The 18,811-nt window shown below is 37.3% G+C and overlaps 1 protein-coding gene across 1 annotated transcript in view; it reads left to right on the forward strand.

Moving 5' to 3' along the window:
• The window catches only part of RTN4IP1 (reticulon 4 interacting protein 1), a 270,285-nt gene that overhangs the window by 45,565 nt on the left and 205,909 nt on the right, over positions 1 to 18,811 (forward strand). The window contains exon 6 of the mRNA XM_085611230.1: positions 3,382 to 3,430. Within this exon, the coding sequence (XP_085467356.1) occupies positions 3,382 to 3,430 (49 nt within the window). The remainder of the gene's footprint in view (positions 1 to 3,381; positions 3,431 to 18,811) is intronic.

The raw sequence follows: 18,811 nt of genomic DNA on the forward strand, positions 1-18,811 counted from the left end.
ATTAGGGTAAGGTAAAGCCTCAATTGCAAAACTGATTATGCAGTCTGTGTACTGTGTTGTCCATGCCTGAAATTGTATGCTGGGGGTACCATCCTCCCAATGCACAAACCAGTGCTCCAGCACCTTGGAGCCAGTAAGAATAAAGATGAAACGTATCTTGTATCTAGACATTTTCACCAAGTATTTGATGGCAGAACCGAGGATGTTCAATAATATATTATAGACATGGCAACTTGGAACGTCAAAGAGGGAGACAGAGAAACCAATTTGAGATGCCTAGAATCAAAATGTATCCTTGAACTTAATGCTAAAGAGCTGGATAGCTTGAATATTGAGGAGGAGCATTTCTTACACTTATGAAGATAATTTAATTATTGTCACTCATTTATCCCATTGGTTGCCTATTTCCAAGTTTCTCTTTCAGCTGTAAATTTTTCTTTTTAACTCACTCAGACTGTATTTGAGCATAATATGGAATTATTAATTTCTCAACTTAAAAAAACTGATTCCTTTGGAAAACCTATTTCTAGCAGTACTAATGATGCATTCATGGGATAGGATTCTCTATGTCCTTCTGGTGACAATGCAAAGACTGATTCCTTATTTAATTAGAATTTATATTCTGTATTGTTTGTAGAATGTTTCTATACTTGAGGTCTTTTCAAGTACCTACGTGAAGAGTAACAGGTTTAATTATGCGCCATATTTTTGATAAACTTTTGTTAGGCAAATTGGATTTACAGTATGTGCCCACTCGGGGGGAATTAGACTGACCAGGTGTGACACTTTTGAGATAATCTCATGAAGATACTGGAATTCATTTCCTGTGTAATTTAAAATGAAAGCCCAATGAGGATTTCAACATCAATGATTTTAATGATTTCCACCCCGATAAACAAACACAACCTAAACTTTGCATATAAAAAGGGGCTTTAAATTATGGCAATCCTGATTTATTTTTATTGTCTTTTTATACAATGCGGAAATGTGTGTGGTAGGGTTACTTTAGAGTGGGAGGATATCAATTTCCCAAATTAATACAGTTCTTACTCAATGCTCACACATAAATAAATATGAGATTATGTCTTTCTAAATCCTTTCCTCACTTCATAACTTGAAGGGCAGTGCACACAATTTCAGCATTTCAAAACACACTGAAATGAAATGAAATCACCTTCTTCCTTTTGCCCACAGAGTCATGATTATTAACCAACAGGCTAATTGGCACATGAAATATGAGTGTTGCATTATTAGAACATTATATGTTGTGTATCAATTAATTAGAGGTTGCATAAGTGGTAAGCAATAGCATACCTAGCGGAATATATCACACTCATGCTACAACAATTACGATAATTGAGTTTACTTTCAAGTTACAAATATAATTTAATTTAATTTCCATGTATTTGATCATTTTAATTTTCTCTTTTTGTTTGAATCTCAATGTTAGTGACATCGCTTAACATGTCTCTTTAAAAAATTATGGACTCCTAGCATACCATAGGTTAAATGTCTGTTTTCTATGTCTATGATTGAACATTGAGTCTTTTGTCTATATTATAGGAACAGAAATTAGTTTGTTTGGTTCATAAAGTTCTTTTTGATTGAAATGCGTTACCATCAGTTTGAGGCTTGCCTTTGCAATTTCTTTATATTTAATAAAAACGTGAAATATTCTTCACTACTTCTCCTGGTGTGTTGAACCTTTATACTGTGTGCACCACCACTGACTTTTGTAGATGTATTTGTGGGCACTATGGCCAGTGCTTTTCCTTGCAGAAAATTACACTCATGTTAAACTTAATTATCCTAATTAAATTTACAGAATGGTATGTCCCATCTGGTCCAAAAGAACCAATAAGCTATTGTTTTTTTACTGATTAGAGGAGGCCACCATGTTATCTGCTATTTCACTGCAGGCTGACTTGGTCCCATCAGCTGGGAAAAGCCTCAATGAAATGAGGCGGAGAAGAGAATATTTATCCAGGTGTGCTTGAAAGTAACCAATCACAACCTTTTCCAATACCTTAGACAAGGCTGGGAAATCGGCTGTTGGTTGATATTGCTGTCCAATAAGATTGTCATCTACTGAGGATAAGAACGATTTTAGACAGACCCCAAATTTAGGAGTTGTTCTTGCTTTAGTTAAAGCGAAAGCCCCTGTAAGATAAGAAATCCACATATTAAACAAAACGTTTCAAGAGTATACCCCTGTGTTCACCCCCTGTATGGCATAATGATATGTACTTGTTTACCAGCTAGGACCAGCTTGCAATTTCATTGAGATAGCTCATTGAGATATCATATTATTGTAAGTAACCCAAAAGAGACACCCCAAAAACTTAGTATTGACCACAATCCATGGTCAAAACCAAGTCTCTGCATGTTGTTTCACCAGGCCATTGCTTGGTTTAAAGAATAATGTAGTCTAATCTATCCTTTATGCCGCTAAAGAGCAATTGTGGTGAGGCTTTCAAACTTTCTGCAGATCTCTGCTATTATGACACAGAGGCATTCTTGTGTAACTAAAATTCCTGTGAGATGGTCTGAAATTATTTCCCTGTGGGGTCACTTGGCTTTTATGATAGTCACAGATTGAAAGCATATTTTCAGAAGATCGTTAGCACTCAGATGTTTGATTTCTTGATTAAAGCCAGGCCTTGTCCTCTCCATTTCTATTGCATTAAATCCACACTATAAAGACCCCTATTTATTCCAACTAGGATGATTGCATGAGCTATTGTTATTCTTTTCTATGTCCAAATGTTTGTTTCTTGGATGGTTAATGGCATGGTGTGATCGATAAGAAATGATTAAAGGGGAATATTTTTGAAAGTCTGGGGTTTTTAAAAGGATTTACCATCTAAAGCCACCACCCCCCAAAAAGAAGTAAGGTGACAGCCCCAGTGGTTCATTGTGACTTTATTCATCCTGCCAATGGCAAATGTTTATGCACTGGACTTGGGAATGTTCTTAGAGCTGGGTATCAGAAACCTTTGTTGGCTTTAGTAGGACTAGCCAGCATTAGGTCCATTTTTCTTGCTACCTTTTTTTAAAATAATACTTTACTCACCCTTGTAAAAATATGGAATGTCTCTCTCATCTTCAAATCTCCCTCAAATGAGCATGGGGGTTGCACTTTATGTTTTGGTCGTATTTAACAATTTGTTTCATGAATTAAAGTATGTTACTTGCATCGTGTGATTTTTAAATTCCATCACTGAGCCAGGGTTTTATTGAACCCAACTGAATTTGGTTATTGATCATCAATATACGTTATATATTGCAGTAAAATTAAAATGTGTTACATTTTTCAGCGAGAAAATGCAGTTTCTCTTTTAGGTTACTACTATTTCATTAATTAACAATCTTATTTTGCAGTATTCTGATATATGGGGCTTCAGGAGGAGTTGGCACTGCTGCTATTCAGGTATATAAATGTTTATTTTTTGGTTTCTAATACCCTTTGATGTTCATCAGGAATTCAATCATTTCAATCAGGCTTAGAAACAAATTAGTTGTAGAAACAACTGTATTCCTATGAAGCACTATTATATCAGACAAGTGTCATTTAGAGGAGAAGAATATGTACGCTGTGATATGACCCCATTATACCAGTGGAAGTTTGCCAGGTATCCAGTTTACTGAAATGATCCTCTCTGTTGACTCCATTTGCCAATCTGAGCAGAAGGTAATCTACCCGCTCAGTAGATGGTGTCCCAAGAGTTAGGGATGTGGGTGTATTGCTTTGCAGCTATAATTACTACCTGTACTGTAACTGGTCTCTAAACGCATTGGTGGTTTACAAATGCACACAAAACTTTAAAAGGTGCAATTCTAGAAAATGTACATTTTTAATTTGCCATATTCCAGAACAAAAATCGTTCTCAAGACCTGCGTTTTTGTATATTGTTCCATTTTTGCTCCAGTGTATACTTCAAACTCTGGATATCCCTCTCGACAGTGTGTGCAACTCTCTTTATCATTTCTGGCAGAAATATAAAGTACATTTAAGATTATCATTTATTGCCAGAGGCATCTCCGTTTTTATCTTTAGGTGGGTGGGATTGGGTGGTAGTTTTCTCTTCAAAATAGGTGGCGGATTTCAATTTGTTTTGATGTGTTAATGTGACGAAATACTCGTTTTAGCGTCTAGGGACTTGAGAATCAGTTATGGGCAATTGTGAATTATTTGCAATTATGGGCAATGAATTACTGCAGAATTAAATCAAGTCTCCACGTTGAATACCAAAAGGGTGTTTTCATTAAATATATTTAAAGTGTTGATAGGGTTCCCTGGCTACACGACTGCCCCATACAATAATAGACATTTCACTCTGCAAATTTACGTTCAAACCGCGTCTGAAATTCAGTGAACATGGCAGCAGCTTTAGCCATATGATGCCCTGTGCTGTGTTTTAGCCTACATATGGGGTACAATATTTATATGGATATACAGGATGGCATGACATTAGACGCTGGGTATAGCTCTATCTATGTCTAATATATAAAATATCCTAAACAGGTAACTGTACCATGGTTCTATACTGCCATAGGTGGGTTCTGATGATGTAATGAATCACAAGACCAAAGATTGAGTGGATAGTAAATGTCACCAAAACCACAAGCTGGCAATATAGAGACATATTACACGAGTTACCTGTTGTGTATCTTTTATATTACATGTTTATTTAGATGTAATTAGCATGAAATCAATATTTTTGTAAATGGGAAAGGTTTATTAAAAAGGATATGTGAAATACTTATCTGTATTGTTGATTGTAGCAAAAGAAGGGAAAGGTATTTAATTATGTGGTTAAGATTCAGAAAGAACATGCTTTGCTTAAACACACACTCTAGCTTTAGAAATCAGAGTTTTACTGGCAAGCTAAAGCTAACACAGGGCACTGAATGAAATTAAAATATTCCGTTTTAATAGACCCAGGTTATGCTCTGAGAATGTTAAAACTACTGCCAGCACAGTGTTGCTATCAATTCATTTAAAATATTTTGGTTTGCTTGGCTTTCACAAATAGACTTTCACAAATAGACTACTATTCATACAGTGAACTATGTATGGTTAAACTCAGATATGTCTGAAGCTTTTTCTTCCTAATTTAACAAAGCAGTGAAGCTCTGTAGAGGCTGTCATTATGATGTCTTTTCTGTAAAACATGGAAAAATATTTCTGGGTCGCTGCAAAAATTAAATGTGTGTTTCTATGCATTGCATTTTGTGCAATAAAAAAATCAAAGCATCCAAACATGCACATGATATGTAATGTACCTGTATATACATAACACACACATATATATATATTTTACCTACTGGCGGTCGCCAGTAGGTAGTTATAGTTAGGACCCTGTTTCCATAGGAAAACCGCAACATTCTATTTGGAATACCTTTGGCGCCGGTCGACGAATCCTCGTGAAATTTTCAAAACTAATGGGGCGCTACGCTCCGCTCCTACCCTGAAAGTCTCGGGGGGAGTCGTCAAGCGGGGGCTGAGATAAAAGGGGGGTCCCAAAACGCGTTTTTCCCATGCATTTTTCCATAGGACCTTTAGACACAGCTACAGCCCGAACGGCTGAACAGAGTTCCTTGAAATTTGGCAGAGAGGTAGTCTACAGGTCAAGGAAGTGCCTTTTGTAGGTTTGGTGTAAATCTGTTCAGTAGATTCTGAGAAAATAGCCTTTAAATCAATATATATATCTGAGCCAGCTTACGGTGCGCTTACGGTGCGCTTACCGTACGCGTACGGTGACGTGCGCGAGCGCGATTCTGATTGGCTGTTAGATCTTAGTAAACATTCGAATCGGTCGAAACCAGGAAGCGGCGGCCGCCATTTTGTGTGTTTCACTCAGAAAAAAAAGGGTGATAACTTGAAAAGGGGGCAAGGAAGAGAGTTACAGACCCCCTAACATTTGAAAGGGGGTCAAAGAAGGACAGAAAAGTACAAAAAAAACATTTATTAATTTTAAAAAAAATCGCGGGGTACGCGTACGGTAAGCTCACCGTACGCGTACGGTAAAAAAAAAAAAAAAAATGAAATGAAATGCAGATTTAAGTGTTTAGATATTAGGGGGCTCTAAAAAGAGCCGTTGTGTTTATTAAGTGATTTTTTAGTGGTACCTACAAGTAAGTACCGATGCAGAGTCTAAGGTTCAAGAGGAAGTCTCTGTTCCCTTCATCAGTGAAGTGTACACCATCTCCTCTATAAATGTCTTGCATGTCGTAACGCAAGTTGTTGTGGTAAATGGAACCCATACCATAGTCACGGAGGAAAGCAGAAACAGATTTGTTGACGTGCTTTCTTGCTTTGTCAATCTGTGGACAAAAATGATTGGACCAGTTCCATTTTTGCCTTTGGCATATGTTAGAAAACACAAAGGCAGTTTTAGGGAAAAGTGAAAACAGTTGTGCAAAGGTCTCCTTCATAAGCATTTCCAGACCTACCCCAGTCAAAGTGCCTAGGTCATTGCCACCACAGTGCACTATTATGAGGTCAGGGTGTTGGATTTGCATGAAGGATTTCACCAATGGCATCAATTGGTGCCACTTTAACCCTCTCTGACCAATCCATTTAATGTCTACATTTGGCAAAGCAAGGTCTCTCACCATACCTGTTTTCTCTGCATACTTTTCACTCCAGAAGACATAGCTGTGCCCTACAATCCACACTGTGAACATCTTCCAAGGAGATCTGGATGCACTCAGGAGGTGTAATTCAGTAGAATGGTAAAAAGAAATGAAAGAAAGTTTGGAAATGGAGGCATACATATTTTTTTTAAATAAAATGAACTCATTGGCTGTTTCATACCATTCTACACTAAATACTAGGCTGTGTGTGTCAATTTATAGAAGCATGATTTGTATTGGTAAAGAAAAATGTGTTACCAAAGAACAGTACTATGGATTTGCTGTTAGGTTTGAAAAGTCAAGCACTCTTGCACTTTGAAAATGAAACATTGTCTGCTGAACTTCTGACCTGACTCCACACAGCAGTGTTCCATGAGCTGTTGCTATGGTAGCAGGCAGAAGTCAAGTTGGGGGAAGGGTACTAGGCAGAAGTCAAGTTGGGGGAAGGGTACTTTTTGAAAAGGGTTGGTTTTCAACCAATAGAAATGTGTGATTACATTTGAAAAAAACGGGGAAGCACTGAGATTTGAAACTAACATGTATATGTGTGGAAAAAGAGAGGGAAACATTGCCATTATCTGGTTCTGCTGAGAGGAGAGAGGTGTACAGAACAGAGATCCTGGCTCTGATAATCTGCTGTTTGAGTGCCACATTTCTTTCACAACTAACTAATTTTAAAGGTGAGTTAAGAGTTTGAGAGGGGATGTATATGGTAAATTAAGAAATGAATAATAGCATTGGAATTCCTTTTGTTGAAGTTGTGTTTATCATTTTGTGTTTTGGGAGAAATTTAAATGTGAGGAACATGTAAAATAATATGGACTATGTTTTCACCATACATTAAGGTGTACTGGTATAAATAAGGAATACTTTTAGGGTTTGAGGTTGCAGTCAGTAATGCAAATACATTCAGCATCACTAAGGCTGGTTGCCCTTGCTGGAGTGTAGTCAGTCACCCAGGTTACACATGTTGCTGGTCTCAGAAAGCTGTTTGGTATTGCTCTGGTGATTTTACATTTGCATTAGATGGAAAGGGGGAGCTATTTTTTTATGCAGAAGCAGACTCTTAGCACACAGCCAGCTGCTTATCCTGTGGAATCATGCACAGTATTCACAACCGAGTGGGGTTTGAGGTTGCAGTCAGTAATGCAAATACATTCAGCATCACTAAGGCTGGTTGCCCTTGCTGAAGTGTAGTCAGTCACCCAGGTTACACATGTTGCTGGTCTCAAAAAGCTGTTTGGACATGTGCTTTTTTGAGAATATGAAAAGTGGATTCAAAATGTGTCAGACTGTAAAAGTACTTATCACTTGCCAAAAAAAAGAGTAGTAAGTGTGCTTTCAAATTGGCAAAGAAATTTCGTTTTCTGACTAATATGAAAACATGACTCTGTGTGCAAAGAGGAATTACAGGCAGAGATTTATTGTGTATTGCTCTGGTAATTTTACAGTTGCATTAGTAGGAAAGGGGGAGCTATTTTTTTTGTGCAGAAGCAGACTCTTAGCACACAGCCAGCTCCTTATCCTGTGGAATCATGCACAGTATTCACAACCGAGTGGGGTTTGAGGTTGCAGTCAGTAATGCAAATACATTCAGCATTATTAAGGCTGGTTGCCCTTGCTGGAGTGTAGTCAGTCACCCAGGTTACACATGTTGCTGGTCTCAAAAAGGTGTTTGGACATGTGCTTTTTTGAGAATCTGAAAAGTGGATTAGAAATGTGTCAGACTGTAAAAGTACTTATCACTTGCCAAAAAAAAGAGTAGTAAGTGTGCTTTCAAATTGGCAAAGAAATTTCGTTTTCTGACTAATATGAAAACATGACTCTGTGTGCAAAGAGGAATTACAGGCAGAGATTTATTGCGTATTGCTCTGGTAATTTTACAGTTGCATTAGATGGAAAGGGGGAACTATTTTTTTTGTGCAGAAGCAGACTCTTAGCACACAGCCAGCTGCTTATCCTGTGGAATCATGCACAGTATTCACAACCGAGTGGGGTTTGAGGTTGCAGTCAGTAATGCAAATACATTCAGCATCACTAAGGCTGGTTGCCCTTGCTGAAGTGTAGTCAGTCACCCAGGTTACACATGTTGCTGGTCTCAAAAAGCTGTTTGGACATGTGCTTTTTTGAGAATATGAAAAGTGGATTCAAAATGTGTCAGACTGTAAAAGTACTTATCACTTGCCAAAAAAAAGAGTAGTAAGTGTGCTTTCAAATTGGCAAAGAAATTTCGTTTTCTGACTAATATGAAAACATGACTCCGTGTGCAAAGAGGAATTACAGGCAGAGATTTATTGCGTATTGCTCTGGTAATTTTACAGTTGCATTAGTAGTAAAGGGGGAACTATTTTTTTTGTGCAGAAGCAGACTCTTAGCACACAGCCAGCTGCTTATCCTGTGGAATCATGCACAGTATTCACAACCGAGTGGGGTTTGAGGTTGCAGTCAGTAATGCAAATACATTCAGCATTACTAAGGCTGGTTGCCCTTGCTGGAGTGTAGTCAGTCACCCAGGTTACACATGTTGCTGGTCTCAAAAAGGTGTTTGGACATGTGCTTTTTTGAGAATCTGAAAAGTGGATTAGAAATGTGTCAGACTGTAAAAGTACTTATCACTTGCCAAAAAAAAGAGTAGTAAGTGTGCTTTCAAATTGGCAAAGAAATTTCGTTTTCTGACTAATATGAAAACATGACTCTGTGTGCAAAGAGGAATTACAGGCAGAGATTTATTGCGTATTGCTCTGGTAATTTTACAGTTGCATTAGTAGGAAAGGGGGAACTATTTTTTTTGTGCAGAAGCAGACTCTTAGCACACAGCCAGCTGCTTATCCTGTGGAATCATGCACAGTATTCACAACCGAGTGGGGTTTGAGGTTGCAGTCAGTAATGCAAATACATTCAGCATCACTAAGGCTGGTTGCCCTTGCTGGAGTGTAGTCAGTCACCCAGGTTACACATGTTGCTGGTCTCAAAAAGCTGTTTGGACATGTGCTTTTTTGAGAATCTGAAAAGTGGATTAGAAATGTGTCAGATTGTAAAAGTACTTATCACTTGCCAAAAAAAAAGAGTAGTAAGTGTGCTTTCAAATTGGCAAAGAAATTTCGTTTTCTGACTAATATGAAAACATGACTCTGTGTGCAAAGAGGAATTACAGGCAGAGATTTATTGCGTATTGCTCTGGTAATTTTACAGTTGCATTAGATGGAAAGGGGGAGCTATTTTTTTTATGCAGAAGCAGACTCTTAGCACACAGCCAGCTGCTTATCCTGTGGAATCATGCACAGTATTCACAACCGAGTGGGGTTTGAGGTTGCAGTCAGTAATGCAAATACATTCAGCATCACTAAGGCTGGTTGCCCTTGCTGGAGTGTAGTCAGTCACCCAGGTTACACATGTTGCTGGTCTCAAAAAGGTGTTTGGACATGTGCTTTTTTGAGAATCTGAAAAGTGGATTAGAAATGTGTCAGACTGTAAAAGTACTTATCACTTGCCAAAAAAAAGAGTAGTAAGTGTGCTTTCAAATTGGCAAAGAAATTTCGTTTTCTGACTAATATGAAAACATGACTCTGTGTGCAAAGAGGAATTACAGGCAGAGATTTATTGCGTATTGCTCTGGTAATTTTACAGTTGCATTAGTAGGAAAGGGGGAACTATTTTTTTTGTGCAGAAGCAGACTCTTAGCACACAGCCAGCTGCTTATCCTGTGGAATCATGCACAGTATTCACAACCGAGTGGGGTTTGAGGTTGCAGTCAGTAATGCAAATACATTCAGCATCACTAAGGCTGGTTGCCCTTGCTGGAGTGTAGTCAGTCACCCAGGTTACACATGTTGCTGGTCTCAAAAAGCTGTTTGGACATGTGCTTTTTTGAGAATCTGAAAAGTGGATTAGAAATGTGTCAGATTGTAAAAGTACTTATCACTTGCCAAAAAAAAGAGTAGTAAGTGTGCTTTCAAATTGGCAAAGAAATTTCGTTTTCTGACTAATATGAAAACATGACTCTGTGTGCAAAGAGGAATTACAGGCAGAGATTTATTGCGTATTGCTCTGGTAATTTTACAGTTGCATTAGTAGGAAAGGGGGAACTATTTTTTTTGTGCAGAAGCAGACTCTTAGCACACAGCCAGCTGCTTATCCTGTGGAATCATGCACAGTATTCACAACCGAGTGGGGTTTGAGAAGGCAGTCAGTAATGCAAATACATTCAGCATCACTAAGGCTGGTTGCCCTTGCTGGAGTGTAGTCAGTCACCCAGGTTACAGATTTTTCTGGTCTGAAAAAGCTGTTTGGACATGTGCTTTTTTAAGAATCTGAAAAGTGGATTCAAAATGTGTCAGACTGTAAAAGTACTTATCACTTGCCAAAAAAAAGAGTAGTAAGTGTGCTTTCAAATTGGCAAAGAAATTTCGTTTTCTGACTAATATGAAAACATGACTCTGTGTGCAAAGAGGAATTACAGGCAGAGATTTATTGTGTATTGCTCTGGTAATTTTACAGTTGCATTAGTAGGAAAGGGGGAGCTATTTTTTTTGTGCAGAAGCAGACTCTTAGCACACAGCCAGCTCCTTATCCTGTGGAATCATGCACAGTATTCACAACCGAGTGGGGTTTGAGGTTGCAGTCAGTAATGCAAATACATTCAGCATTATTAAGGCTGGTTGCCCTTGCTGGAGTGTAGTCAGTCACCCAGGTTACACATGTTGCTGGTCTCAAAAAGCTGTTTGGACATGTGCTTTTTTGAGAATCTGAAAAGTGGATTAGAAATGTGTCAGAATGTAAAAGTACTTATCACTTGCCAAAAAAAAGAGTAGTAAGTGTGCTTTCAAATTGGCAAAGAAATTTCGTTTTCTGACTAATATGAAAACATGACTCTGTGTGCAAAGAGGAATTACAGGCAGAGATTTATTGCGTATTGCTCTGGTAATTTTACAGTTGCAGTAGTAGGAAAGGGGGAACTATTTTTTTTGTGCAGAAGCAGACTCTTAGCACACAGCCAGCTGCTTATCCTGTGGAATCATGCACAGTATTCACAACCGATTGGGGTTTGAGGTTGCAGTCAGTAATGCAAATACATTCAGCATTACTAAGGCTGGTTGCCCTTGCTGGAGTGTAGTCAGTCACCCAGGTTACACATGTTGCTGGTCTCAAAAAGGTGTTTGGACATGTGCTTTTTTGAGAATCTGAAAAGTGGATTAGAAATGTGTCAGACTGTAAAAGTACTTATCACTTGCCAAAAAAAAGAGTAGTAAGTGTGCTTTCAAATTGGCAAAGAAATTTCGTTTTCTGACTAATATGAAAACATGACTCTGTGTGCAAAGAGGAATTGCAGGCAGAGATTTATTGCGTATTGCTCTGGTAATTTTACAGTTGCATTAGTAGGAAAGGGGGAACTATTTTTTTTGTGCAGAAGCAGACTCTTAGCACACAGCCAGCTGCTTATCCTGTGGAATCATGCACAGTATTCACAACCGAGTGGGGTTTGAGGTTGCAGTCAGTAATGCAAATACATTCAGCATCACTAAGGCTGGTTGCCCTTGCTGGAGTGTAGTCAGTCACCCAGGTTACACATGTTGCTGGTCTCAAAAAGGTGTTTGGACATGTGCTTTTTTGAGAATCTGAAAAGTGGATTAGAAATGTGTCAGATTGTAAAAGTACTTATCACTTGCCAAAAAAAAGAGTAGTAAGTGTGCTTTCAAATTGGCAAAGAAATTTCGTTTTCTGACTAATATGAAAACATGACTCCGTGTGCAAAGAGGAATTACAGGCAGAGATTTATTGCGTATTGCTCTGGTAATTTTACAGTTGCATTAGTAGTAAAGGGGGAACTATTTTTTTTGTGCAGAAGCAGACTCTTAGCACACAGCCAGCTGCTTATCCTGTGGAATCATGCACAGTATTCACAACCGAGTGGGGTTTGAGAAGGCAGTCAGTAATGCAAATACATTCAGCATCACTAAGGCTGGTTGCCCTTGCTGGAGTGTAGTCAGTCACCCAGGTTACAGATTTTTCTGATCTGAAAAAGCTGTTTGGACATGTGCTTTTTTGAGAATCTGAAAAGTGGATTAGAAATGTGTCAGATTGTAAAAGTACTTATCACTTGCCAAAAAAGCAGTAGGAAGTGTGCTTTCCAATTGGCAAAGAAATTTCGTTTTTTGCCTAATTTCAAACCATGACTCTGTGTGCACACAGGAATTGTTTTTAGATATTTAATTTGTGAAGGTGTTATTGTGATTTTCACTTGTAGGAAAGGGGTACTTAGTATTTTAAGATTTGAAAAGATCATAAAAAATGTAGTAATATATTTAAATAAAATAAAGAATTTTTTTTTTAGTTTTTTTCAGGTATTGCTGAAGAGCAGTGAACAAAATTTAAGATGCCTACAAAATCCACACTAAGGAAAAACCACAAACAAAAACTATATTTGAAGACAACTGGAGGACCTAAGTTAGCTGGAGATGCTCATGTTGGGAAAAAGAGAAAGTCTTCTGGTAAGCAGACAAAAGATTTTTTAAAGAACATCTTCAAAAAAAGGAAAAATGTACAAAATGTCTGTACTGGAAAGAATGTTTTAAATAGAAAAGAACAGGAAAAAATTGAGCATTTAGTTAATGCAAATATACCTTCAGAAACAATAAAGATTAATTTAAACAGAAAAACAGCGTTTAAAGAGATACGTAGAAAAATGTTTCAGAGAAGAGTTATGTCCAATTTGATAAAGGATGTGAAGAAATATAAGCAAAAGGCTAAATTTTATAAGAGAAAAAAAGAAATTGAAGCCATTGCAGCTAAGGCATTAGAATTAAAAAGGAAACTATTCATTTTAATTTTGAATAGGATGCGTACATTAGATAAAATGGTTAATGTACTGAAATCACAAACCAAAAGGAAAAGAGAAGTGAAAAGAACAAACTTTTGTAAAGTGTTTTTAGGAGAATGGATGCATAGTTCAAGTAGTGAACCTTTTTTTAATGAAGAGAGTTATTTTCAAAGTAATAGTTTGCTGCATGCAGTTGACACCAGAGGTCGTGCTTACGAAGTGAAAAATGGTTGTATAATGGAGAAGGAGAAAATGGTTCCAAGAGATGAGGTACAAGTGATGGCGGATGAGGCTATGGGGAGACGTCCTAAAGCCCCAGTGTACACTTGGAATTGTAGTAGTATTTGCACTGTGCGTCAGGAATCTATTGATAAATTTCGTGAGTTTCTAAGAGAATATAGTAAAAAAAAGTGTAAAACAGAAGATTAAGGTGCTTCAAAGTCTAGATCCATGCAGAGTGAGAGAGAATACTGGTTTGCAGGGTCATTCTCTGGCTTGTCTATCTAGAAAAGTGTGTAAAAGTGTTTTTCATCATTTTAGGATGCTGGCTGTTCATCATGCTGAAATGAGAAAGTTTGTGAGACGGTTGTATTTTGCTAAAAGTCCAGCAATAAAGTTAGATGAATTGAATAGGGCTCTGTTCCGTGGATCGGTATCAGATGTAGAGAAGGTTATTGATGAAATTCAGTTTTGTTACTTTGGTCCTGAACAAGACAATGCAGAAAAGGACACAGTAAATGAGGAAGAAGTGGAAGAGAATGTAGAACCCTCCGTAAGTAAGACATTTAATGATCACATAACAAAATTTGCAATAATCTCTAATGAAAGACCAAATATTACTTGTATTTGTTGCCGCAGAACTCATTATAGAAAACAAACCAGGTATGTTGATCTCTACAGAAAAAGTGAAAATGAAGATAATTATAAGTGGAAGGATTTTGCCACATATATATTTCTTGAAAATTATTTTGAATTGGGTGAAGATCAGCGTATTTGTAAATACTGTTACAACAAATTAGAAGAAAATAGAATGCCGACCAGAGCAGTACATAATAATTTAGAATTGGATGCTATTCCTGCCAAACTTTCTGAATGAAATACATATGAGTCTATACTTATTCAATGTGTTCATCCGTTCCAGACCATAGTGCGTATGGAGCCAAAAACTGGTAAATTACCTCCTTCAGATTTAGTAAGAGGTTTAAAAGGAAGAGTGGTGTATTTGCCCTTGGATTTGAAAAAAAATATGGAAACTATTAATGCAGATACTTTGGAAACTGAACCATCAGTTATTCTGGTTAATGGTGTACCTACAAAGAATAAGAAGATTTGGCAGGAGCTGGTAGACGTACGGAAAGTACAAAGAGCAAATTTGTATTTGAAAAGGAATAACAAATGGTATGAATCAATTTATATAGAAGAAGAAGAAGAAGATTTACAAGAAGACACAGAAACACCAACTGGACAAATTGAAAAAGTGGACAAGTCAAAGGAAGAAGAAGTTTATGAACATTTTAGCATACATCCTCTTCATTCAAAAGAAGTTATGGGAGACAATATTGATCTGTTTCAGATGAAGAAAGCAAAAGGAACTCCTGTGAGTGTATGGGAGGAGGGCTTGGAAGCTCGATGTTTTCCCCAGCTGTTTCCCACAGGAAAAGGAGGACGATACGATGAACGTCCAGAACAGATTCCAGCTTCTGAGTATCAGACTACAAGACTATATGCAGAAGATCCAAGATTTCGACAAAGTATTCCTTATTTATTCCATCTTTTATTTGAAAGCGACTTGTCTGCATTATCATATGCAGTAAATCACATTTTAAAATGTGGAGTACATTTACAAAATGTGTCTGCTAAGGATTTTATGGAGAAAGTGCAGCACCGAGATGATCATTTGGAAACACAACTGATCAATCTGATGGCTTGTCAGCGTGGGACAAATGAATATTGGTACCGACGCCATGGTGAATTAAAATGCATGTTACGAAATTTAGGAACACCAACATGGTTCCTTACTCTAAGCTGTGCTGAGTACGCTTGGGATGATTTACTGGATTTTCTACGAGAGGCAAATTCAAACATTAAAAACATCGAATACAAGACAGCTGGAGAACTGTGCTCATTGGATCCGGTTAATGTTTGCAGATATTTCAATCATAGATTTGAGGCTATGATGTCCTTCATCTGCAATAAAAAAAATCCACCTCTTGGAGAAGTAGAAGATTTCTTTTGGAGAAAAGAGTACCAGGCAAGAGGTGCTCCTCATATTCATATGCTGTTGTGGATCAAGGATGCCCCAAAGTTTGGAACAGATACTGATGAAGCAGTGTTAGCTTTCATTGAAGAATATGCAACATGTGCTATACCAAAAAGCACAGAAGAGAAAAAGTTAAAGGAGCAAGTTTTACGTTTCCAAAGTCATCGGTGTGGAAAATACTGTCGACGGAAATACAAGAGCAAAGATAAATACTACACTAAATGTCGATTTGGATTTCCTAGACCTGTTCTTTCAAATGGAAGAGTAAACAGTTTTATGTCATCTGTGAGACATACTATTACAAGAAAATCACCTAAGAATACCTACAACCTTAAAAGAAAAGAAGAATCAAAAAATATAAATGACTACAACCCAGTCATTTTATCCATGTGGAATGCTAACATGGATATACAGTATGTAGCTGACAATTCCATTGCTGTTGCTCGATATGTAACGTCTTACATTACTAAATCAGAAAAAAGTGAATTGAAGGAAATGTGGGAAGAGATTTCTCACGAGAAGACTGTCAGTAAGAAGCTGTACAGTTTCAGTTTAAAGATGTTATCGCATCGAGAAATTGGATCCTACGAATGTTCAGATAGGTTATCTTCTGCAAGTCTCTACTCGAAATCAAGAAGAATAATTTGGGCAAGTTTAGGCCTTGCAGCAATGAGAAATCGGGTACTGAAATCTGTTGGAGAAATTGAATATTTGGCCGAGAATGACCCAGAAAGTACAGATATTTTGAAATCAAACATGTTGGACACATATTATCCCAAGAGAAGTCATCATCTGGAGAACATGTGTCTCTATAAAGTGCTGCAGAACTACATTTATTCACGGAAAGCCGCAGAAGACATCTACAATGGAAAATATAAAGTCATTGGTGAGGAAGGGTGTTTGGTGAAGCAAACAAAAGGAAGTTTGATTAATCACAGGAAGCTGAGTTGCGACACTACTGACAAAAAGGAATTTTACTACTTGGCTCTTTTACAGCTGTTTAAACCATGGCGTACAGAGGACGAACTACTGGGAGAATTTCAAAGCTATGAAGATTCATTTAATGCTTGCAAAGACAGCATACAATGCAGTACATTCACAACTTATGTGGAAATGTTAAATGATGAAATTGAACAGGAAACTACAATTGCAGCTGAAGTAGCTAGAGACAGTTCTCAAGACAGCCAAAGTTCAGGAACACTCAGTCAAGATCCCCTAGGACAACCAATCGTTGAAAATGAAGCTGCAATAGCCATGAATGAAGTGGAAACGGCTATGAATCAAGCTCAAGAAGAATTTATAGACTTACCAAATTTGGAAAGACAACTGAATGAAGAGCAGCAACAAATTTATGAAGAAATCAGAAACAAAATTGATCACGGATTACTACATGAAAAAAAAGAGTGCTCATGCACATCATTTCATCCAATCAGGATGTATGTAAGCGGACAAGCTGGAACTGGAAAAAGTTTCCTAATAAAAGTCATCAGAAGCTACCTACAGCAAAAAACGGATTCTACTTTGTCTTGTGTGGTTACTGCTCCAACTGGGTTAGCAGCATATAACATAAAAGGAATCACCTTACATCATTTGCTAATGTTACCAGTGGAGCATGAGAACAAAATACAATACCACAAGCTAACTGGAGAAGCATGCTTGGAAGGTTCAAGAGTATTGAAGAAGATGCAAGTTCTCATTATTGATGAGGTGAGCATGGTATCAAACTTAATGCTTGCCTTTGTGCATTTAAGAATGCAGCAAACTCTGAGGACAGACTATGACGTGTTATTTGGTGGAAAACATGTCATAGTTTTCGGGGATCTTCTACAGCTTACTCCAGTTAAAGTACAACCAGTGTTTAATACTGTGACACATGAAGACACAAAGAAGTCATTGGGAAGCATCGGTAATGCAAATATTTGGTCCTTCTTTGAGTACAAGGAACTTACTACTAATATGAGACAAGCAAACGATGAAGAATATGGAAGTATTCTGAAAGATATCAGAATTGGACTACTCACTGAAGCTGGCACAAAAGCATTACAGAGTCGGTTGCTACATAATTTATTTCCAAAGGAAGAAATAGTTGCAGAGAAGATATACAAGAACATTGCAGAAAAGAAAAGTGTCATCTGCTTAATGCCAACTCTACGTGAATGCTCAATATTCAACGAGGAGCTTTTGAAATTGGAAAAGGAAGATATCAGGAAATTGGAAGCAGTGGACAAAATTCAGGATGGAAGAATTACTATCACATTAACAGGCAAACTGAAAAATAAATTGGATTCACTAGAGAAGAACATTTCCAAAACTGCTGGATTAGAAAAAAATCTATATGTTTGCATGAACTGTAGAGTATTTTTAAGGAGAAATTTGGATGTTGAAAAAGGTTTAGTTAATGGAGCTATGGGAAGAGTTGTGGGTTTTATTAATTATCAGAAAAAAGATGGAATTGAATGTTTAAAAATAAAATTTGATCAGATAGAAGAAGTTATAGACATTTGTCGTTGTTAAGTTCGTTTCATGCTTGTAAAAGACTTGTATGTACAAAGGAAACAGTTTCCGTTTTCTCTAGCATATGCTGTAACTATTCACAAGTCTCAAGGATTGACTGTAGATTGTGCATTTGTAAACATTGGTTCAACTGTGTTCAAAGAAGGTATGGCTTATGTAGCTTTGTCACGAGTGAAAACATTATCTGGTTTATTCATGATAGACTTTGATGATTCAAAAGTTGGTGCTGATGCAAATTGTGTAAAGGAGTACAATAGATTAAGAAGTACCTATGCTCCTCATTTAGGTCAGTATCCTGTGTTAGAGAAACGTGTAGTTTCTCGTAAAAGGAGAAATGAGAATATCTGTAATGAGGATGTAGAGAGGAGGAAAAAAAAGAGGAGTGATGTAATTGCAAGCAAAAAGAAAAAGGAAAATGAAGAAGAGGTTGTAGGATGTCATTTTGAAAATAGCTCTGGTGTCAACTGATATGCTAATGTAGTGCTGAATGTTGCATTTTATCTGGAAAGTTTGCAAGAGCAGATAATAGTAAATCAGAGAAAAAGATTCTGTTCTGAGTTGAGTCTCCTTTTTCAAAAGCT

This window comes from Triturus cristatus, chromosome 6, assembly GCF_964204655.1.
Source record: "Triturus cristatus chromosome 6, aTriCri1.1, whole genome shotgun sequence".
Lineage (NCBI taxonomy): Eukaryota > Metazoa > Chordata > Amphibia > Caudata > Salamandridae > Triturus > Triturus cristatus.